Source organism: Phodopus roborovskii, unplaced genomic scaffold, assembly GCF_943737965.1.
Source record: "Phodopus roborovskii unplaced genomic scaffold, PHOROB, whole genome shotgun sequence".
NCBI lineage: Eukaryota > Metazoa > Chordata > Mammalia > Rodentia > Cricetidae > Phodopus > Phodopus roborovskii.
Genome location: NW_026126470.1, coordinates 3,101,208 through 3,125,816, shown reverse-complemented (window position 1 = coordinate 3,125,816; position 24,609 = coordinate 3,101,208). Strand labels below are relative to the sequence as shown.

The 24,609-nt window shown below is 42.0% G+C and overlaps 2 protein-coding genes across 2 annotated transcripts in view; one reads left to right on the top strand and one right to left on the bottom strand.

Annotated features, from left to right (window-relative positions):
- Crybg3 (crystallin beta-gamma domain containing 3) overlaps positions 1-3,488 on the top strand; it is a 97,009-nt gene extending 93,521 nt beyond the window's left edge. The window contains exons 20-22 of the mRNA XM_051191716.1: positions 177-335; positions 1,383-1,542; positions 2,072-3,488. Coding sequence (XP_051047673.1) covers positions 177-335; positions 1,383-1,542; positions 2,072-2,160 — 408 coding nt within the window. The 3' untranslated portion in view covers positions 2,161-3,488. The remainder of the gene's footprint in view (positions 1-176; positions 336-1,382; positions 1,543-2,071) is intronic.
- A 130-nt stretch (positions 3,489-3,618) lies between these two features.
- Riox2 (ribosomal oxygenase 2) lies at positions 3,619-24,609 on the bottom strand. The gene is made up of 10 exons (XM_051191718.1): positions 24,514-24,609; positions 18,635-19,097; positions 15,626-15,745; positions 14,488-14,616; positions 11,794-11,897; positions 8,381-8,483; positions 7,460-7,631; positions 5,740-5,828; positions 4,231-4,320; positions 3,619-3,842 (listed from the first exon to the last, which is right to left on the bottom strand). Exons 2-10 carry the CDS (start codon positions 19,067-19,069, stop codon positions 3,684-3,686), a joined length of 1,401 nt encoding a protein of 466 aa, XP_051047675.1. The 5' UTR covers positions 19,070-19,097; positions 24,514-24,609; the 3' UTR covers positions 3,619-3,683.

Here is a 24,609-nt window from a genome sequence, read left to right as displayed (position 1 = left end):
CAAAATAATCATAGAAAATATAATGTAATCATATCAGCCAATTTATTAAACCATATTTATTAAAAAGTACCTTCTCACTTTCCTGATTCGGAGAGATTGCTTTTCCAGTGTGGAAGTTTTAAAATTTTTACCCGGTTGCCTGCCCCCCTTTTAAATGACTTTGCTCTATTTTATAGCCTGCAGTGTACATCAGAATAAGGAACCGAGCCCAGGATGAGTATTTGACAGTCACTGGGAACCTAGCTGATGCACGAACAATGTCAGTGTGCATTTCTCCCTACAGTGGGAAGGACACGCAGATCTGGCACTACTGCCGAGGACTCTTCAAATCCAAGGTAAAGATCATGCTTTCTGATGTTGACATTTGTATGTTAGCTACAATACTGCCAGATCAGCTGGCATGCTGAAAATATTGTTGGCTTCCTAGAAACAGTCATTGTATAATCATAAAAATCCTGATGTATATAAAATGGACTTAAGCACTGAAACTGTACTTCTAAATTTAAAGTCTTAAGAACCACAACCACCTAAATGATTCATTCCACTGGAGCCAAAATGAACAATATGCTTTTAAGAGAAGAGTTCCTTATTTGATGACCCAGAAAAAAATCAGTTGTTGCTGTTATTCCAAACTTGCCAAAACCCTTTTCAGAATATATAGTGGAGTCATAAAAGAATCTGGTATGAAAGATGTTTAAATTAAGTAACAAGCTTTTTCTCATTGATGGTTGATGCTTTAGGGACAGAGCACTAATTCAGAAAAATGCTGCTATTTTTGTTATTACCAGTGACTTATTTTTAAAAATAGTTTATTTTTGCTTTATTTGGATTGGTGTTTTGCCTGCATGATGGTGTCAGACTTGTAGTTACAGTTGTTAGCTGCTATGCAGGTGCTGGGAATTGAACACCCCAGCTTACTACTTTTCATGCTTCAAAATGAAAAAGCATTTAATACCTGCTTATGTATTTGCATATTATGTATCTGAATTCTGAATTATCTTTGCTACAGTGTTTTGTTATTTCAAAATGGAAAACTATCCAGGCAGGTGGTGCATGCATTTAATCCCAGCTCTTGGGAGGCAGAAGCAGGTGGATCTCTGTGAGTTTCACGCCAGCCTGTTCTACAGAGCTAGTTCTAGGACAGGCTCCGAAGCCACAGAGAAACCCTGTCTTGAAAAAATTATTAAAATAAAGCAGAAAAGCAAACATCACATGGCACATTTAAGCTAATAGGGATTTAACATTCCAGTCCATCAGCCATAACGACTTTCAAAGATAAACTGAAATTACATGAATGTCTGACTCACTCACCCTAAGGAAAAAGTACCCTATTTATATTGGCACATGCAGTGGATCATTTAATTTCTTAAACCATTTTGTAGGCCAGTGACACATGTCTTGATGTGATTGGTGGCCGGGACACACCAGGGGCCAAGGTAGCCTTGTGGACTGAACATGGGCAGTTCAGGCAGAAGTGGAGACTGAACAGAAATGGAACCATCAGCTCTTATCTCAGCGATGAACTTGTCCTGGATGTTAAAGGTGGGCCTCCGATATTAAAATTGTGCCAAGAAGGAACTAATGAATGCTAAGGGTCATGCAGCCAGAAAACAACAAAACCCAACAACTAAATCTAATAGCTTCCCTGCTTTAGAATAGTAAAATTTTCACACTGTTGGAATTCTAAATTTGAAGCATCAAAATCTACAAAAATCAAGGATGCCATCTGTTTCTTTCTCGGAACATCTTTGCACTAAATTGCTGTGATCCTAACAATGTATGGCAGGAGCAATTAACCTTCGTCTTCAATTCTGCAAGGCCCTGGCTAGTATTATTTATGGTTGTTGCTGTAGAAAAACAGTACCTGACACTTGGCTAGAGTTCACTAGCGGGACTTCGTTTTGTATGGTATTGTATGTAGGGCACTGTACATTTACAGTTGTATTTTCTAGCTTTTCAGTTTGAGGTGAATAATGGCTATGAATATTTGCTCTGCAAATAAAAGGCTGTAAAAATTGTACAGTTGCTAATCATCTGTGTAACAAATAATCTTTTGTGATTTCTACTTTAGGGGGAAACTATTATGATAAGACTCATGTTATTGTCAATCAACCCCTGGAGGGAGAAGAATCGCAGAAGTGGGACATAGAAATCTTGTGAGAATCACAAGAATGCCCTGTGTGCATGGGAAGTTGCTGTGTTCACACTAGTACACTGCTCACAGAAAGAACTTTCTCCCAAGCAGTGAAACTACTGCTCCATGGAAAAGCTAATATTCTCACCAGTTATGCAGTGTTCTTGTGAAGAAAATGTAATGATTTCTTTTCCCGATGGATCCAATTGTGATGATCAATTTCCTGAAATCTGTTTTCTCTCTCCTAACCACCAAACACGAATCCTACTCTTGATGTCGCATTACTGGACAGTGCCATTGCCTGCATTAGTATTACATTAGCATCCTGCTCCATGCTTGTATGAACGAGGCACAGGGAGACAAACTCCTACAGGTTGTCACACTCCTGCAGGAAGATGAGTAATTTTTAGCATCACCTGAAGACATATTTAATAAGCTTTTGTATTAAGCTGCTGCTGTATTAAATAAACCTTAGGGTTTCCATATTGGAGCTTTTATAACCGGAACACCCATAAGTATTTATACTCTTAAATGAACTGACCCCAGGAAGGGACCTAGGTCTTTTGAGGCAGAAGGCACTAGTACTAATGTATTTTCTGCAATATGGCCCATCTTTACTGTTTTTCTAACTACAAATGTATAACCTTGGAGTGCCCACCTGGCTGTCCATTTTTCCTGATTTGACTCTCCCTGGAGTAAAGGACTGGACTACCCCCAAAAGGTTCATAAAGCAAAACAGGGCTTCTACTTTGCCACCTGACTTTCTCTACTCAGTGACAGACAAATCAGTTACTGTCATCACCTGCACAGGTCAACAGGCTGCCCTTGCCTAAGATGGACTAAACTAATTGAGACAGCCACTGCTTTCAGCTCCCAACTTTTGCCAGAAATAAAATGCTATTTTTACATAAATTCTACAGCAATATTTTTAAATAGCAATGTCTATGCACTTTAGACTCAAAGACCTCCAACTTTGAGTATTTTTTTATATACTTGGTCTTTCCATGTACATACTGGTCTTTGGTTTTTTTTTTTTTTTTTTAAAGTCATCTTCTAAGCAACATCTGGAAGCCCCTCACATCCAGATGCTGAGTGTCTCTCATAATGTGGCAGTATTCATGAAATGTGTTTATTTTAATGGGAAGAGGTTGCATGTAAAGACATATGCAAACCTTCTTCCTAAGTTTTTAATTGTTAAAAAGTATTTTTTGGAGCCAAGGAAGCTCTTTAAAGGAGTTATTTCTTCCAAAGAACCAAGACAAAACCAGGTTAATGACATAATTCTCTATGACACGTGTCCTGGAGTTGTGCCTTTTCTACAACACTGGATTAAATAAACTTGTCAGAAGTCTCAGTCTGGGATAACGAGTAATTTCCTGCTTTCCTTCTCATGTCTGAGTACATGTCAGCTTCTTTCTCCCGGCACTGTGATGGAACCATGCCTGCCTCCACCCAGAGTGTTAATCAGGGCACCAGTAGTCACGTAGAATTAAATCTCCTTTTAATGAAAACATGTGCATAGGAAATTACAGTTCTCTGTATACAGGCACTAGAGTACATTGATCAAACATTCTGTCCAGAGAGACAGTACCAGGTTCCTCTTTTCTTCATCTGTGGGAAGTTTCAAGTCCTCGACAGGCACTGCTGAACCACTCCAGATTTGCTTCAGAGCATCCAGATGTGATAAAGGGAAGCGAAGCCCATGAACCTGAAGAAGGGATACATTGTTTTAGAACAGTCACTTCATAAAGATTTATGTATAAACTTACAACTGTCTCACGTGTATTATATATATATATATATATATATATATATATATATATATGAAATAACCTTCACAAACATGAAATTAAGTCCCACATGAAAGCTTAAACCAACAGCCTACTTTGAGAGTAAAGCTTTTGCTGAATGGTTGGCATTCATTACTTTTCCCATGTCACATTGTTTTAAGCTGCTGACTTAATTATCCCTGTGCAAGTGTCCTATCTAAATGTCAGGTCCACATTGTACCTGTAAATGCACATGACCTGTCAACCACAAGTAACGATTCCAGCCATAACCCAAACTACAGGAAAGACTTTCCAGTTGGAACACACCTGTGTTTCCTCATCTTTTCCCATCATGTGTGTCTGTCTCAGATTCTTTAGCGAATGATAGATGTAAATCACTTTTTGTGGCGCTTCATCCTTTAAAGAAAAGGTAAGTTACCAACAAGAAAAGTACTTGGGGGTGGGAGGGTTAAAAATAATTTGCCATAAAGGAAAATATTTTGAGGGGATATAGGGATGCTCACTGTGTAGCTCTGGCTGGCTTGGAACTGGCTATATAGACCAAGCTGGCCTTGAATTCAGAGACCTGCTAGAAATAAGCTATACAGCATCATATCTGGTCCCAGCGAAAAACCTTAAAGCCTTGGTCCTCCAGTGAAATTTAATCCATCCGTTTAGAATCCTCTGGGCTCAAAGTTACAATATAACTGTTGATACTTGAAGCCACAGTTTTCAAGAGAAGCCTTGAACCATCTGCACTTTGTTCTGTCAAAATTTGATATTTCTAGGAACAAGCTAGTAAATTATGAATTTCTCAATTGTTGAGAAATACAAGCTATTTTATTTACAAAAATTAAATTTCAGTAGTGTGTCACCAATGGCCCCTACTCCCATCAGTCCCATGCTAAATGGGGTAACTTATTTCTTCCGTAACCTTTTCATTCCTTGTCACTGCTTAAGGCCGGGACAAACATACAATGTCTCACACTTATTAGAATCATTAGGATTTTTTAAAAACAAGGTATACCTTGAATGTATACTTTAGTGATTTTATTTATGTCATCCTCTTCCAGGCTTAGTTAGCCCTGATGGCTGGAACCTGGCTTTTTTTTTTGCAGCCCTGCAATGTTTGGAATTAACAAGTATAGTTCTCATAGACTTAGTATTGTTTGGGGGGGGGGGGGCTAAAAAAAAATGTTGAGAATCCATTTCAAACCAGATAAAACTCAGAATTTTTTTTCCTTAAAAAACCATTCTTTATGTGTATGGGTGTTGTGCCTGCATGTATGTCTGCATACCACCTACATGCCTGGAAGTTACAGAGGATAGAAAAGGACACTGAATGCCTTGGAACTGGAGTTAAAGACAGATGTGAGCTGTCATGTGGTATTGAGAATCAAACCTATGTCCTCTGTAAGGGTAACAAGTGCTCTTAACTACTAAACCATCACTCTAGCCATGGAAATTTACAATTTTAGAAAGCTTTCCTATTAGCCAATTTGGAGAAGCACTGAATTAAAAGGCAAATTACAGGGTATAGAATTTGTTCTCCATAATCTACACTACAGAATTGAAGCCAGGTTTCTGCAGTATAGAGAAGGAGAGGGACTTCGACAGAGAAAATCAATACAAGTTCTTCAGGTGTCCATGCAAGAGTAATTAGCCAGAAGCAGAGTAGGAAGCAAAGACAGAAACATGAGGAGGATGAGGTTAAGCCCTTGAACTCCCAATAGAAAAAAGACAGTTTGGAACAGGAACTGTGAGACAGGCATTACCTGACTACAGTAATTTGGAAATAGTATGAGTAGAGGAAAGAGATTTCCTCTAGATACTCACAGACTGATCCTCATCTGGCCCTACTGTGAAGACAGTGTGGTCTTTAAACTGCAGTTTTACTATGCTGTCCAACGTTGGGAACTTTATACCTACAAGAGAAAGTTAGCTATCAAAAAGGAACCAACAAGTTCAACCTTGCTTGAAATTCATCTTGTTGCTCACATTTCTCCCAAGTACTCACTCAAACATGTATGGTGATAATTAAAAGTGCAGCTTGCACCCCCATGGGTCTCATTCTTACAGTGATAGAGGCATATCATTAGGTAAATAATAAAGCAAGTTAATGGGGAATTAAAGGGCTAGGTGTGGGGCTCAGAGGGAGGCTGTTTACCTGGCAATGCACAAAGCCCTGTATTTAATTCCCAATCCCACACCAAAAAAAGTACATTAAATAGGTATAAATAAGCCCACCAAAGCACAGTGGATGGACAGAACTGTGTTGCTTTCTGTGCCAATCAATGCTCATCTCTATTATACTTGGGCTCTGAAAAGAGCTGTGTGATAATGGACATGATTTAGGCCATTTAAGTGCAGCATTGTGTCCTTTATGACAATCCACAGAACAAAACTACTTTCTAAAGTGAACTAAAATAAAAACCACAAGAAACAAGCTGGCCTGATAGGTCATTTGGTCTGGAAAATACTAAAGAATCAAAACTTTATCAAATATAGTAGCTAAATTAGGGAAACCATTAAACACTCTGGAAATTGTGCAGGAATTAATTTAGCAAGTTATGTTCTAAAGATTAATACATTACTGATAAAATGTGCCATTGTGAACAGATGCAATCAAAATTAAACTAAACTCCCTTCAAAGACTGTACGATATAAAGATGTACATAGGATCACTGTAAGTGGGGACTTACGGTTGTCACCTTGTGATAGGTGAAACTTTCATAAGGAAAAGATTCTTGCTGACTGTTTAACAGAACATCATTGCCAGCCAAAATCACTGACTAGTGATCAAAATGCATTATACCACCACTCATAAGTGGTTCTGAACTCAAGCAAAACTAAAAACACTGCTCAACTATTAGTGTCCCAACACTCATCTACCCAGGTTTCTGAATGAAGGTGTTGCATATCTGAGCTAACTAGAGCCTCATGCATTCTTCCCACTCACTGAGTAATAGAAGAGACCCATCAGGCAGCACCAATCCATGCCAACGCAGTGCTTCCGTGAGTTCTCAAAATTCCAAAATATCCAAGATCAGGCCTAAACCCAGGAAGTCCTTTCTAATGCCTTTTTACAATTCTCAATTCATTGTGTACAGTTTTCCCGTTGCAACAAGTCAAAATATACAACTTTGAATTTGGGAGTGTGTTCTTGGTGGCTTTTGCTAAAGGACACTGACATCACCTATCTAGCAGTGCACTCTATCAGTTGAAGACTAGACCTATCACATTATTAGTCACCTACAACATGGGAGATCCATGTTATCTTTGACATTCTTTTATTTACCTGGTGCTGACAGCATTTTAACATGCTTGCCTTAATTCTAACAATATGTCAACATTCAAGTTCTTCAACATTTTTGAAGATGATAAATGGACAACTCAAATATTAGTTACTTCCTGTCATGCTGTAATCAAACAACTTGGGAGTAATGAGGACAGCATGTCTGTCAACCATATACACTAAAGAGAGACTGCTGTCCACACGAAGCATCAAACATCTCCTACTATCCCCAGACTTCCACAAAGAAACATCAAGCTCTACCTGGTTCCAACAAGTCTATTCCACTTTCCATGTAGTAAGGGGGGAGTCTGTGCATGACAAAATCCTTCTTCATGTCTGATGACAGGAGTTCTTTTCTGTCCTCTAGCCGGTCTGCAAGGGTCCTCAGAAAGCCACTCAACTTTCTTAGTGCAGCAGTTGGGGTTTCCACCTTCTGAAAATGAAGACATGAACCCTGACTGGATGCTGGTAGAAGCTGCCCACACCAATTTTCACTGTAGTATGCAGAGCCTCAATCGCAACACTATAGCCTAATACCCACTGCCATCCCATGACAGGGATAGACAGCTTGGACCTTAAGGAAGCCTATTACTTCTCTGTTCACAATGTTCATCTTACATTGTCTATCATCTGTTAAATGTAAATAAAAACAGTAATTAAAACAACTTTCAGAATTGCTTGGAAAGGGGGATCCTTGGAAATATGGTACAGTTCAGGCTCTGTCTTTGGAAAGTCTGCCACTGATCATGTTAGGTCATGAAAATAACCTTTGTTTTTACTCAGCCCCAATCAACTGTCTAAAAGTCAGCCTGTTCCAAATGCAGAAATGGTCAGGAAACCCAAGGAACATACCTAGACCCAGGTCTGCATGTGCCTCTTCTTGAACTAAAAACCTGATGTGTGCTCTATAGACTGGTGGCCATATTTATTTGTTCAACTAGTTATTGAGCCAATATCCCCAGTCTTACTACTGTGAAAATACATGAAAACACCTTTAAACAACAGTCACAGATGGCCTCAGATGAATGGCCCCACATGAAGCCACACTCTTGCTGTGTAAACCTTGCAGCTCAGCAGAAGAGCAAAGAAAGCTAGCTCACTTCACCCAGGAGGAAGGTCCTTGGGTCCCTAGGAGGCAGGGCTTCGCCTGTCCTGGTCCATTTCTACTGCTTCTGTTCTCACCATGAGCATCTGCCGGGGTATTCCAGTCCTCAGAGCCACATCTTCCTTGGTAATGTCATATACAAGGCCAGAAAGGGAATCCAAAAGGCAATCTCCCCATGAGCTAGACCATGAAGCAAGAAGCGAAAATAACCAAAGTTGTTAATGAAAAACAATATATGTAAAAACCCATTACTACCAAAGCTACTACCGGCTGTGTCCCTCTTGCCCATTTCTAAGGACTCAGAATATTAAACAGATACTACCACAAAGAAGGAACTTCAAATGATCAATCTAAACACAAGCCTCAAGAGGGACAGCTTTATGGGAAATTTCAGCACTCCATAAAATTCCTGGGGGGAAAAAAAAATCTTACACGCACTAAGTTCAACAGGAATGCATTTAAGGTAATAGACAATCTCTGTACTTAGTGTAACATGCCACATTTTACTTAGTAAGAGGGAAGCTGATCCTCAGTAAAATATGTACCAACATCAACAGTTTATAACAAAATTCATTTCTAATAATGATTTTACTGGGATAGAAAGCCAGCCAGTGTCCAAAAATGACACCTAGAGATAAATAACAGTGTTAATTAACTTTGCCTCCACAGTGACCATTAAAACTGGCTCTTTCCCAACCATGTACCAGTTAAAGTAAGAAAAACACTCTGTGGGTTTGTTTCCTTTAAACACTCCTTAGCTTGTTCAAATTTCTCCAGTGTCACCACCAGCAGATTTCAAACTGAGGGCTACATGCAAAATGGGAATTGACAGTCTGGCTTCAGCTTCTCAGTCAGGAACTGGCACTTTCCTGTTCTAGGAGAGTGGCGAAGGAGGGCACAAGAGCCCCTTGAGACATATTTGCGTCAGAGTATGTACTATGTGGTGGTCATACTGATGTGAGATTTAATGCCACAGCCTCCTTCACTCTTGCTGAACATGGAAGATAAAGGCACATCTCCAAACAAGGAAAATACACACTCCCTTTGTAGGGCTTTGAGTGAGAATCATGCCAATAGTTCATAAAGGAATTTGATGGCAGATAAAGTATTCTTCTGAGAGTAAGAATTTTATCTTGGGAGTTTCCAAAAATCAGAACTAACACTCCCTGAGGGTTTGCTTTGTATCGCCAAATTCTATCTGCAGCAGTCCACATAAAAGACCCCTGCTATTTCAATGATGTCTCTTTGAGAGGTGTTAAGAAGAGGCTGCACATTTCCTTACCACAGTAGGAGCCCAGATTCGGAGCACAGAAACACCTGGGAAGGCTTGGCTCGCAGATTACATTCTTCCATTCTAGCTCCTGCATTTCCTATCCAAATCAGAGTCTAGACAACATACATCAGCCACAGTGCCCACTCACAGCCCAGACCAGCAACCTGGAACTTGGAAAACTCTCCCCTAGCCCCAGATGATTGGTTTAAGGTAATAAAAGGTGGATAGCATTATACATACAATGGAAAAGGAGACAGTGAAAAACAACAGGTCTGGCGAGATGAATCAGGAAGTAACAGTGCTTGCCAGGAATGCCTGACTGTGGCCCCTGGAACCCACAGTGGGAGGAGAGAACACAGCTAGCTAACTGGCTCCGGCTCTACTTCTGTCTGTCTCCCCCTCCCCATTTCCTGTCTCTGTCTCACACACACACTAAAGGTGGCTTGGAGTGGTTAAAAGAACTTCTTGAGCACTTAGTTTTGGTTCCCAGCACAACCATATGGTGGCTTACAACTACCTGTACTTCTAATTCCAAGGCATCCATCACCCTCTTGTGGACTGAGGGAACTAGGCACACATGCAGTGTGTATGTATGTATGTATGTATGTATGTATATACACACACACACACACACAAATTCAGCCAAACACTAAGATACAAAAAACAAAATAATCTTAAAAGAAAAAAAAAAAGAAAGAAAAAAAAGAAAAAGAAAGAAACCAGATGATAACAAAGCAAGAATTCTACCATGGAGCCAGCAATGCTCCCAGTAAGCAGAGTCAGGAAACAAGGGATTAACTGTGGCTGTGATGATGGCACACCAGAAGATGGAACACCAGCTATGTGATTCCCAAGGTTGATACTCTTTGTCCTGGAACTTTCAGGGTTCCTATGACTCACTCTCAATTGTCCCTACTCTTCCGTGTCTGTGAGTGTGAGTACATTCGTCAATGACTGTGTGTGCATGTCCACACTGAGGACAGAGCAGGCTGTCAGGTGTCCTGCTCTTTCACTGCCATATCCCTCTCAGAGAGGGCCTCTTAGCAGAACCTGGAGCCATGATGGTAGGCAGGTCCCAGTGATCCCCTTGTCCCTGTTGTCTATAGCGGGGACACAGTGGGGTTATAGGTACATGCACATCATCCCCAACTGCTTTACTTTACATGGGTGCTGACATCCGAACTCAGGTCCTTACACTTGCATAGTAAGCTCTCTTACCCAATGGGCCATATCTCTCTGTCTGCCCCTGCTTATCTTGACAGGCCTCAGACTTTCTGTTCTTTATCTAGTCCTGTATTTTCAAAAATGGAAACCTAATACAAAGGCCTCTCAACCATGTACAAATGGCCAAGATGCTGCTACTTCCCCTAGTACATCTCAACAGAGTAAGTTTCATAGAGCAGTCATGAGGAAGCAGAGCTAGACTTACTAACTCATTTTACAAGTTACTGCTTTTCAGTAAGAGGAACTTGATGTCCCTTGGTCTGGAAATGCCTTCTCCTACCTACCATAACCTTATGACCCACACCTAGTTAATCATCCATTAGGACTTATTCAGACGTATGTCAAGTCTTCTCTGAGTCCATCCCTAATAGCCGAGTTGAATATATTCTACTCTTCAGGGGTCTCTTTGCAAACCTACTGTGACATACCTATAGCTACAAGTTGTAGTGACATATCCACCCCACTGCACCTGTTGCACTGACCACTCCTGTTTGGGCGGAGTCACAGGTTCTGATGTGACAGGAGAAGGCTAGGTCTGAGGTCCCTGGACCCCAGCTCAATCTCTTGCTTCCTGGTTGGGTTGCAGAGAGCGTCCAGGTGGCATCCATGGAGTGGGAACCCACAGCAGCCATCTGTTTCATGTGTAAGTGAATTTCTCGAATAAACTTCACTTAACCTATACTGAGTCCAGTGAATCTTAATCTTAATCCCCACGCATTAACAGGTTTTTTTTTTTTTTTTTTTTTTTTTTTTTTTCCATGCCTCTCAGAGGGACCCTCTGTCTTCTATCTTCACCCAGAGTGAGATCTATGAGGTTTACAGTAGGATATCTAGACAGGTCAATAATACCTACGGACACCATGTCAGCATGAGAGGCAGCACAGAACAAATGGTAGTGGACAACAGCCTCAGTTCTGTCCTGAATGTGGCTGCTATGAGCAGTTACTCAGAGCTGTCCTAAGATACTAGGTCAGTAGGAAGCAAAGGCCTTACTTGTTCTGGTAGGTGCTAATGGTCACATGAGTGGAGTGGGCCAGGCCTGAAGGAGTTTCTGCCTGATGAATGGTCCCTCTGGGGAAGTACAACAAATCACCAGGCTAAAGGAAGGAGAGAGGTGTTAAGTACGCATCAGTCTTTTTTGATTCAAGAAGATAAACATGATTTTAGCTTTAAGTTCTACATTCTAGAAACCATTGTCCAGGAACAGTCTGTACCTGGCTCATGCGGTGTCTGTGAGCCCTGTCACTGTCTTGATTTTCAAGGAAGATACCAGATATACCTGAAACTACCCCCACAAGCCCGAGATGCAAAAAAGGTAACACCCCATTTCTGGAGTGCAACTCACTCCCTCTTGGTTAAGCTAGGGCTTTCAGTCACTGGACCAGTGCAACTTGCTCATCTGCCTCACACCTTAGTTTCTCTGTCACTAAAATGGGACAACAGTCCCAAAACCTACAGCATTATTCAGAGGATTAAGGAAATGCTGTTCCCAAACACTGGAGCAGGATGGGGTATGGTTTTACTAGTCACTGCCAGTTCTCATCCCAGGAACCTGGGAAGCAGAGCTCAAATACACCAGTATAAAGGGAATTTATAAAATTTCCTTCAAAGCAAGCCAAAAAATGCATGTGTGTATGTACAAAGTATGCATGTGTATATGTATGAAATATATTAAGTGTGGATGTGTATATGAAGTATTCTGTGTGTGTGTGTGTGTGTATTGTTAAGAGCTTGTTTGGCTGCTGGTTTACTCTAAAATGACATCAAAATGGCAGTACTTCAAGGAAAAGAAATTTCTGACAATTACACCCATTGTTTATCAGCTCTGTACTACCCTGAGGCCTTCACATACATACTTCATCCACTCCACAAGGATCTGAATACTGCCTTCAGGCCTTTGGGGAAAGACAAGGAAACAGATTCTCCCCAGCAGGAAGGAAGTTCTACCTACACCAGTGGGGCCAACTTAAGACTTGTGACCTCTGGGACTATTATAAATTAAATCTATATTATTACAACAATTACTATGATAACAGATTCTTACAGACATACAGATATCTTATCTAAGGAATTTTATTATAAAGGAAGCATCAAAATGTAATATTTCAATCCCCACAGCCTGATTTAGATAATAATTTATTTGCTAAAGGGCAATGCAGCTAAGTGACATCAGCTTAATTCAAATCTACCTACGCCAGGCAGAGAGAAGGGCTAGACCCACTATACAGACTAGCACTAGAACAGTGGGAAGGCTTGGAATTCTCATTGCAGCCTCTCCTCCTGTCTCAGAGTGTGGTGGTTTGAAAAAGAATGGTCCTCCTAGGTTCCCACGTTTGAATACTTGGTTCTCATTTGCTGGCAGATTGGGAAGGACTGTAAGGTCCCTGGTTCTGTTGGAGGTGTGTCACTGGAGGCAGGCTGGAAGCTTTAAAAGCTTCCCACCAAGCCTTGTGCTTTTCTCAGCTTGCTTGCAGTGCATGACGTGAGCCCTCAGCAGTTCCTCCACCATGGGCTCTATTACTCTGAAACCATAAGCCCAATAGAGTGCTTTCTTTTACAAGTTACCTTGGTCACGGTGTTTTATGCCAGCATCAGAAAAGTAAATACTACAGAGTCCATCTGAAGTGCCCTTCTGAGTAATCTTTGGCTTACAGGTCCAACAGAGTAGAATGTGAGCAGTAAATAGGACAATGCATTTTGAATCAGTGGGACTGTGCTCCAATGAACTATCTAGCAGGCCAATGAACTGTAGTCTAGTAACAGCTCATCACATGCACATAAAAACATCATACTTGTTATTCAAGTTTCCTATAACACAGGCACCCACCCAAAAACAAGATACTGTTTCCTCCTAGGTTCTGGCAGGCAAATCTTAAAGTCAAGAAAGAGATATTGACATAGATAAGAATTAGGCATTAGTGATACCCTCAAGATGCAAGAAATATAGGAACGCTAACTACACAAATAGTTCCAATGTAAGAATCTTTGAAGCAGTCTAAGTCAATCCTTTTTCTATACTGCTATTAAAGAAAAGTACATACATTTTCTAATAAAGAACATGAAGTTAATTTATGAAACTATTCCTGTCTCCCTACATCCTTTCCTCAAGTCCCTCCTGTCTGAGCCTGTGTTCCCATCCAAAACTGCAGCAAAATGCCAAGGAAGCAACACATGGTCAAGCTCCTCGGCTCCCTGGAGAAGAGAGTCATCCATGAGCACTTTCCTAGCGACTACTCACCAAGCAACTCTATGCTGGGGAAGGGAAGAGTTACACTATCAGGAAGAAACCAAGTGGTCCTAGAACTTCTGCCAAGAAAAGAAAGGGAACCTTGGCTGTGCCCTGCTTACATGCTACTACTGGCTTAAATGTGGAGAGACAGGCCAACACCACACCTTCCACATTCACTCTAGACAAGTCGGTGAGTCTCTGAATTCAACTTATTTCTGCTGTGCTGGATCACACATGCAGACAGGAATTTTTGAAAGATGAAGACTGACTACCTTAGCTCACTCGCTAAGACCTTAACAGAAGAAGCCACCTGTCTGGTGGGCTACAGTGAGAGCTACCCATCCCTGGAACCCTCAGTGTATATCCCCACAGGGATCTCTACACTACCAGGAAACTGCCCGAATTTATCATATCAACAGAGACAAGCTCCCAAGATGTGCCACATACCCTTCCCGTACCTTCAATATGAAGTCATGTGTTGGTGTGCCAATCCGGGCCTCAGGCTCCACACTGTACTCATGTGCCAGGGGCACAGTTGGGGAGTAGAGGCGCCAGTGTTTCTCTCCCTCCAGCTGCAGGATAAAAACCTACAGAAAGACACAGACCCAAGAGTATGAGAAAGTTTCCTGACAATCTGTGGGCAAGAAGCTTCGAGGACCTTCAAATATCAGAAACACCTGCCCCTTATATAGACATATGCTTCCACTACTAGGAATCAGGAATCTTGGTGACGGACATCCATTCTTTTCACTTCGTCAGATACTGCCAAGCTCTTTATGCTCCACTGGCTTTTGAATCTTCTAATAGCTACGCAGCTGAAAGCCATAATCTGATAGAAAAATCTGATATAAGTGAAGGACCCCAAGCTTAAAAATTACAAGGAGCCTTAACAGATAGGAAAACATTATAGCCTTTTATTCTTTATTTGGCTAAAACTGTCTTAATAGTCTACTAAGAAAAAAAAAAAAAAAAACACTTTTAGACAATGTGTTTATATCAAATAGCTCTCAGAGGAATAAAGGGATTTTTTTTGGTTAGAATGTGTTCACACCTTGTATAAGTACAAAAACGACTCTACAAAATACTCAAGCCAATGACTTAACATTTTCTTGGAAGCCACATAAGAATGAAATCAACACTTGTCAAGGTGCCAGGGCTTAAGTGGAACCAGGACCTTCATTCAAGATGCACCAAGATTTTTATAAATGGAAAAAATACACTTATTGTTGGCAACCACTGAAAATGGACAAAGTGAAAGCAAATGAAAAAATGTGATGTCACCTTACTTTGTAAATTTTTTTTAAAAGTCAATTTATAGAGAATTTCAAAAAAAAAAAAAAAAAAAAAAAAGAAAGAAAGAAAGAAAGAAAAAAGGAAATCTTGTTTCTGAAGACTGTTCTTTGTATCAGCAAGGCTGCAGCCAGGCAGGAACATGCTTTAACTCAGCATCCCAACCTGGAGATGAGGTCAGGATCTCCAGAGAGGACAGAGAAGAACAGCCTGATCTACCAGCCTGACACCAACCCCAACAACAGAACAAGCAGGGCTCTCAGCAGCTCCTGCTTTCCAGCCTGGACACTATGTGTCTTCTCTTACCTCGACATCATCATAATGGGGAGGGAGGCCCTGAGATCCTGCTGGAGTCATGTATACATTTGAGCCGACTAAGGAGCCAAAGTAACATTCCAACTTTTCCTGGATCTTCCAAAGTTCATCCTTTGACAAAGGAAAAAGGAAAGGGGTGTGAACAGAAAATAAGAAAACAAACATTCTATTCAGTCAGGATATCTCTGTGGTGAAACTATTATAGGCCAGAAAATTAAATAGTGCAAGGTTTCTCTGGAATCTTCACATCTGTGCATACTCCGGGCAAAGGATGTAAGCAGACAAGAGACTAGCAAGAAAGAAACAATTCAACATGCACTTTTAAAAGCTTGCTCTGGCTTTAGGGTACAGCATGGACAGCAGAAACTCAAGAGACTCACCTGAAAGCTACTGATTAAGCAGCACAAGCAAGGGTGAGCAGTGGTGGATAGAAAGGCAAAGAGAAATGAATGGGTAGAGACGGACAGCAAATGAGAGGAGGAAATGAGAAACAAGCTGCTCCTTGCCTTGATTCAGGAGCTGCTGATTCCATTTACTGAGATGGGAAAAGGCTGATGAAGAACCACAAGTTTTCAGGGGCTGGGAAGTAGGAGCTCAGCCAGTGAAGTGCCACACAGACATGGAGAGCTGAGCTTGAGTCTCCAATACCCCTCAAAAGGCTAGGCACACTGTGTGCCTTTCACCCAACTCTAGGAAGGCAGTGACAGTCTAGCCTAAGTGGGGAGCTCCAGGTCCAATCACAGATCCTGCCCCCCCCCACACAAAAGGGGTGTGTGTGATGGAGAGAAGTCTCTCACTCCACCCCCCACATCCCATTTGCAATCCCCTATCCACAAACACACACACCCAACTATACCACCTACACACTGCACAAGCACCTCCCTGCACCCCCCCCCCACATGTTTCAGGAGGACAAAAAATTCTAAGCTGGAAATGTTAAACTTGAGAAGTTAAGATTTCTTATGGAGACGTTCTGAAGTCAGTCTGAGGCTCTAACAGGAAGTAAAGGCAGGAATTTACATTTGGGAATGAACTACTGGAAAACAAAGAGTTAAAGCAAAGGGAACAGAAATGACAACCCAGGAAGGAGTACAGAGAGAGGAGTGAGAACAGGTTGAATTAAACTCCCTCTCAAGTCATTCATCAGTTACCAGGCAGACTGAGTAGCCATATATGGCTGAGCTGAGAGAGCTGAGTTACCTAACACAGGTGAGAGGGAGTCAGCAAGTGGGCCTCGTAGACAACAGCACATCCTACCTTCTAAGTGCTTAACCCCTGCGAATTTGATACCCTTCATAGTAATCCTGTCTCAGAGTGGGAAAGATCATTAACACCAGTTTCCAAGTAAGGAAAACAAGCAGAAAAGCACACAACCATTAACTGGAGCCAAGACTCCAATATGGGCAGCCCAGTTCCAAAATCCATACCTTCAAGACAATTTGGAAAAGGCAAGTCACCTACTTTAAACACAAACTACAGAGACTAAGGCTTTAATCCATAGGAACACACCGTGATCGACACATAGATGTTATAGTATAAATGTGTGGTTTGCTGAGTACACTGAACACAGTTTGAGAGTTAGTTCTATCACTGGACTGAAAAGAATCTAGTGTTAATAGCAGGCAGGGAAGAGCTGGGCCAGCATGGAAAAGCTTTGAGAGACACCTTTATGAATTAAGACCACTGGGTTTCCTTATTTATAGATCTCAGAGGTTCTCCTCAGCACAGAAAAAGTAATTTAATGTCCTCCAAATAGTGCCAAAAGTTAACAGAGCTCCCAAAGAACCTAATTTATTTTGGAGACAGGCAACAGGACCTGGCTCTCCAATTACGTGGTATCTGGCACCACTAAGAAGCCAGGCCTTGGCTCTTACTCTCTAGTATCCCAAAAGATCTTTAAGGAATGTATAGGAAACTTTACGGCTCCCAATGCAAACACTAGTTACCACTCAGTGGAAGAAAAAAGCAATGGTATATAATTGAAGAGTGTATCTCTTTTCTAAGGGTTCCCCAAATGCTACAGTTCTGCAGTTTCCCCACTAATCTGGCCCTCTGATTTTTGTATCTTCAAACTGTGCCTATTAATAAAAGATGTAGAGTCAACCCATGTTGGTCAAGGTTGCAGTTACAAGCTCAGTGACTGTGATTTATTTATAAACAATGACCACCCAGGAGCTCAATGTTGCAAGTTATGTTATTAGTATGTGAACAGGTCTTTCTTGGATATCCATCTGGTAAATCACCTTGTCACAGCTCTGAAGCCTCCACGTGGAAGGATGTAGGCAATAACAGGAAATAACCTGTTTTCACCTTGATGCTACCATGTGCCTTAAAAGAGTGCAACAGGACAAAACACGGAGATCCCTACTATATCCAAATACTAATCAGCTCACACGGTTGAGATGCAATGTTACTTTAGTAAGGTTAGAAACTTGGGAGTCTGGGTTTTGCAAATCTAGGGTACCTAAAACATCCACCTATCATTGCTGGAGATTCAAAATATCCAGCCAGAGACTGGGGTGATGGCTCAGTGGGTAAGAATACCTGCTGTACAAGCAGAAGGACCTGAGTTCAGCTCCTTAATACCCACATCAAGGCTGATGTAGCCAAGTATGTGTATAATATTAGTACTGGGGAGATAGGGAGCGGAGACAGTTAGGACCCCCAACCCCAGTGACTATCCAATCTAAACAAATGGTTAGGTCCAGGATCAGAGGGAGACTCTAATCTCAAATATATAAGGTGGAAAGCAACGCAGGAAGACAACCAACATCTTTCTGTCCTTCACACATGCCTGCATGCATGAGCACATGGCACACACAAATTTATCCAAAGGGCAATATACTCTCCCAAGTTCAAATGTATTTAAAGACCAAATAGATGCTGTGCATTCTCAAAATGATCTTCATTTTCAAACCATACAGTCGGTCTTAAGCTGATGTATGGCCAAATGCTACACTTCCACATGTATGAGAATTTTGCTGTGTGGGGATCCATTACCTTAAATCTTTGTGGTTGGTGAAACTGAATTGTTGCCCTCTTCTGATCAAAATCTTTTCTCAGCTGAAGGAAGTGTACTTTGCCATCCTTATTTAAAACCTTCTTCTTCCCATTGATGCACCGGCAGACGTTCACATCTTTTCCATAGTACAATCCTTGAAGGCAGATCCTGTTCAGATCTGAGAGTCTGAACAGAGACTGGTAATATGTGGCCACTGAAGGGTCATCCCTCTGAATGAGAAGGGGCTTCTGCTCCCAGAATTCCTTGAAAAAAGTCTCTACCTTGATGGGTGAGATTAAACTTTCAAAAAGAGCAGTGGGGCTATCAAAACTTAATGCAGACATACTGTCGGACACATCTACCTTCACCTGCTTGCAGGGAACAGACCTGTCTTCTTCCTCTCCGTTTCCTGCAGGCTCTGAGTTCTTTAGCATTATTCACAAGGAGGGAGGAAATGCAAACCTAACGAAAGAATAAAAGACACGGTTAGGTTTGCAGACACATACACCATGTGTGACTGTGGCCATTTTGCCTTTGAAAACTCCTCATTAGTCAGCACTACTTTCTGCAGAATGAGATAGCCCTAAGCCAGTGTCATTTCTTCCAAGATGATTCAGTCTTAAACACCACTCGGTTTGTACACTCATCTAAAGGAAAACATAATTTTTGTATGTATACAAGTACTAAATCCTGGAAATCATTATTAATTGGGAGACTTGATTATCCCAAATTAAACCATTCAACTCTCTCAGCATTTCTTACTCAAAGGGTTAGCCTGTAGCCACTGAAACAGTGAAGCCAAAAAATCTTGAATTTGGCTGCAATCACACCATGTCCTCAGTTTAATTAGATGCACTCTTTGTTACAAACATTTGATACAGAATCAGGGACAGCTGTCTGCTGCCAGGTGCTGCTCAACACAGTTCCATATTAACCCTTCCCAAGAAGAAGCCAGTGTGCCCTGGACAGTGATCACCAGGTGCCTGGAATGAGACTCTAAACACTAGAAGTGAGATTATTCTTGATAATTGTCACTATCACAGAACTTTCCCTTTGCCCATTAAAAAAATTTCAGAACTTTAAAAATGAAAAGAAAAAAAAAACAGGTATATGACAAGTCTTCAAAAAGATCCAACTTTTTAACTGAAACAAGACAAACTTGTCACGTAATTAGCCTCTCACTTCTCCAATTTAACATGCATAAAGACACAAGGACAGCAAGTGGACCAGATAGCCATTACCCAGGTGACAACTGCCAGCTGTGGCACACATCTGGGTAGCAAAAGTATCAACACTCCCAAATATTCCCAAACTACAACTCTTGTTACTTATACAGGTCCCTTTCATGTGGGTCTAGAGAACCATAATTCAAAATATAAAAATATTCACAGAACACAAAATTTGCAGAAGTACTTGAGACCAGAATGTTTGATTTTGGAGTGCCTGCAAATACATAACGAGACATGTTGTCTAAACCTGAAATTGTGTATTTGAGATAATCAAATAAAAGGAGGAAGAAATTATTCTGGCTTAGTTTCACGGGTATTAGTCCACTGGATGGCTTTGTGGTCTGGGGCTTGTGGAGAAGCTCAATATCACTGCCGAAAGGCTGTGATGATGCAGTTACCTCATGGTAATGAGGAGGCAAAAAGGGGCTAGGGTACCAACATCCCCTTTCAAGGGCTCCTTCCATGAACTAACTAACTCCTAACAGGCCTGAAGAGTGCACCCAGGAGTACCAGACAGAGGCTAGCAACCAAGCTTCCAGTACAAAGGCTGGAGTGGGGGTGGGGAGCAATTTAAAATCAAAACCATAACCAATTCATTCATGCTCCATATGCAGCTCATACACATAGCGTGATTTTCATGTGCCTCCAATTTAAGGTCAGGAAATTTTTTCCACTTACAGTATCATGTTGGTACTCAGAAGTTAAGACATGCCAGATTTGGATTAGGAATGGTCAACCCGTACAGCGTTTTCTTGTTTCTTTCTGATCCTGAAAAGAGGTGTGTTTCTACAATTCCTAACAAACTGCCTGTTCCCAAAGAAGGCTGAAAATCACAGGGCTTATAAAATATTCAATGTTCCTCAAGGCTAATAACTTAAAATGCTATAACTTTCCTATTGTGTTGAGTTCCCAGGATTGCAGACAGCTGTCTTTTCCTCTCATCTCCAGCAGCATTTAGCAGCTCTGTGGACTGAAGGAGCATTCTGGTCTGGGAAGTTCTAGAGTCATCTCTAGCAACTAATGTTTTAAAAAGCTTTTAAAATGCAACCCAGATGTAAACTGAGCCAATTTGAAGTAGAAACTGAACAAGTCTAAAACTCCAACTTAACCCAACTAATCAAAGATTTGGTGAGAATACCTGCCACAGCTGGAATTCTGAAGAACTAGAGAAATACAAAATATTAAGATAGACTCAGTGAAGAACACTTGTGTAGACAGTTAAGGCAGAAGGCTACAACTCCTGTTCTTTCAAAAGCCAGCTTGGAGCTCATACCAGGGACTGGTATTTCTGGAGTTTTTACCACCATTAAATTAAAAACTGGTGCCCAAACATGCAACCAACACAGCTGACACTGTAAACACTCCTTTCTTCTGAGGGTCTAGAACTTTTGTTACATGCCAAGCAGAGGCTGCCTAGATAATCAGTCACCATCCCTCTCTCCCCCAAAACCCTTGTCACTCAGACTCTAATAGCCTCCCTGGTGGGCAATGGTTTCCACCTCCTGATACAACCAGGGTCTGGAACAACTAAGAGGGACTGCTTCCATTAGAAAACTCCTGGAACCTTGCACCTTGCCTACCCCAGGAATTCACCTTTCTCCTGTGCTGATTTTGTTAGCATTTCATGTAGCAAACTGCTAAAAAAAAAAAAATCTCTCACATTTAACTTTAAAACTGTTAAGACTGTTCCCTATATCACTAAAGGTGCTGCTGTCTTAGGGCTACTGCTGTGATGAAACACCATGACCCAAGTTACCTGAGGAGAAAAGTGTTTACCTGGCTGTCATCATGAGAAGGAAGCCAAGATAGGAACCTGAAGGCAAGGGCTAATGCAGCCGCCACGGAGGGGCGCTGCTTACTGGCTTGCTCCGTAGGCTTGTTCAGTCTGCTTTCTTATAGAACCTAGGACCACCAGCACAAGGGAGGGCCATGCACACAATGGGCTGAGTCCTTCCCCTTCAATCACTAAGAAAATGCCTTACAACTGGATCTTATGGAGGTTCCCTCTTTTAGATAACTCTAGCTTGTGTCAAGTTGACATAAAACTATCCAACACAGGCACCTTCCAGAGTAATCTTATATTTAAGGCACACATCTCTTACCCTCACAACTGCTCAGTTTGATATCTGAAAAGGCTTTTTCCTTAAGAATAACCTAAGAATGAAATAGCACAGCCACCAAAAGGTATGGCTAAAGTGCACAAAACACTTAACAAAAACAAAACCACTTAGACTTTTCCTACCTACAATCACCAACAAAAGTCAACCCCAAGATTATAAAACTAATCCTTTTTTTTTTTTTTTTTTTTTTTTTTTTTTTTTTTTTTGAGATAAGGTTTCTCTGTGTAAAGCCCTGGCTGTCCTGGAACTCACTCTGTAGAGACCAGGCTGGCTTCAAATGTCATCACAGAGATCTGCCTGCCTCTGACTCCCTAGTGCTAGGATTAGAGGCATGTTATACCACCTCCTGGCTATAGAACTTATCTTGACTACTATTACACCATCTATTTTCTTCCCTGAACTTCAGTCAGTTAGAAACTCAGATATTTTATATTTTACTTACACCATTCTTTTTTGTTGTTTGTAAGGAGTAAGGTTTTTCCTCCCGCCGCCTCGCCAGCCACAAATAATGCACAGAGACTCTGTATTTGATATAATGCTGTTGGCCAGGTACTAGTTTCTTATCGGCTAGCTCTGTCTTAAGTATTAACCCATTTCTATGTATTTCCACGTGCTCTTACTGGAGAGCCGGCTGGCATCCTATTCTCTCCAGACTCTCCATCTTGACTCCTCCTTCCTCCTCATCTCCTAGTCCCTCCTATCTTCCTTTCCTATTGGCCAACAGTGCTTTACTCATTAACCAGTATGAGAAATATATACATAATGGCATCTCCCATCAGTTGTTTGTTTTGGGTTTGTGTTACGGCTTTTGGAGATCAGAGGAGCTACCCCATTAAGCCTATCTCCAAATATCCCAAGTTCCACTAACACTTAGAAGCAGTAAGAAGCACAAGGGGCAACAAAAGATATTTCTTGGGTCCCAGGAAACAGTTATTAAGCAAAAGACTGCTTTGTCTTGGTGCAGTGCTTGCCTTTAAGCCCAATGGACCACACAGATAGAAATAAGAGTATTTCTTTGGGGGGGGGGCACAAGACCTAAAGAGGAATTGTTTTCAATGAGTTTATTTAAAGCATTTAAAGGTAAAGAGTTCCCAGTTTATGAACTGGTAAGTGCCACAGCACTAATAAACTCTACAAGAGAATAAAGGTTGGTTCCCGTACTATAGTCAACAAATGTAGTCTTTACATTTTAGGGTACCCTAACCTTTCCCATAGTAAAATTTAATGACAAGAACTCACAAGAGCTTCTTAAGGGACAACACCTCTATATCGCCAGAACCAGTCAAGTCAGAATTTATTCACAATGAGTATACCAAATTCTCAAAAGCCTTACCAAAAGCAACACAACAATAAAAACCACAAAACAACATTTGGGAAAGACAGGAGGCTAGCACGAGAAAGGGCTATTCTGAGGACACCAGTACTTATTAACAGCCAGGGGGTGGGAGCAGGCCATGGGGTAACTCTCTCCATCTCAGCACGATTTTAACAGCAAAGCATTCAACTTGCAAATTTCTGCATGCACATCAAACCTGTTGGATTACCACTCTAATCCTGGAGGCAGAAATCTACATTCACAGAAGTCCTTAGTTAATGAATTTTAGGCCCACTAACCTATAGAACACTAGTTTGAACTTGGCTCAATTAAACAGTGACAATAATTACATACTGTGGGCCTGAGAGATAGCTCAGTGGGTAAAGGCACCTGCGGACCACCTGGGTTTAATCCCTGAGACCCACATATCAGAAGGACTCTTCCAAGTGTCCTCCAGCCTTCACTGGCACACCATGGCATGCGTGCACCCACACATACAAAACAAATAAAATGCAGACTATTTGAAATTACATATTGCTGTAACAAGAGCAGCGGGCTAACCTGAAGTTAACTGTGTCCAGCACACAGAAAGTTTCATTAATTCAGAGATGTCTCACTGACCGGCAGCAATGTTTGGAGGCTTTGTGCAAATACGAATTGCGTCTTACTAATGGGGGGCGGGTGTGTGTGTGTGTGTGTGTGTGTGTGTGTGTGTGTGTGATGGGATCACTAAAGACGCAGCTCAAAAGCTAGGCGCATCCTGGTATAAAAAAAAAGTGTGTGTGTGTGTGTGTGTGTGATGGGATCACTAAAGTCGCAGCCCAAAAGCTAGGCGCACCGGAAGTTTAGATAATGAAAGGTGCAACGGGAGCCCAGACTTCCTGAAACCTGTTCTCCTTCACCTGTTGGGACAACCTGGGGTCGGTCGGGCAGTCCTCCGCACGTAGAGAGCGCAGTGACAACCGAGGCCTCTCTCCAAGTCCGGGACGGGCGTCGCCCGCGCGCCCCGCCTCGGTCAGCAGCAGCTCTGCGTGGGCGGCCAGGCCTGCACGTGGGGCGCGCCCCGCCTGGTTCCGGAAAGCCGGGGGCCGCCCGCCCCGCCCCGCCCGCCCGGTCCGCACCCCGCCAGCCGGGCCCTCCGTCCCTGCACCCCGAAGCCCCGCCCGAGGTCCGAACCCCGCAAGACACGGCCCAGCCGGGACCAGCACACTCACCGCGCACGGCCTGTTGCGCGTGGAGGCACGCTGACTGGGAAGCAGCACGGAGGGGCGGGACGCCGTGGGCACGTTCGGGCGTGCTCTCGTCCTAGG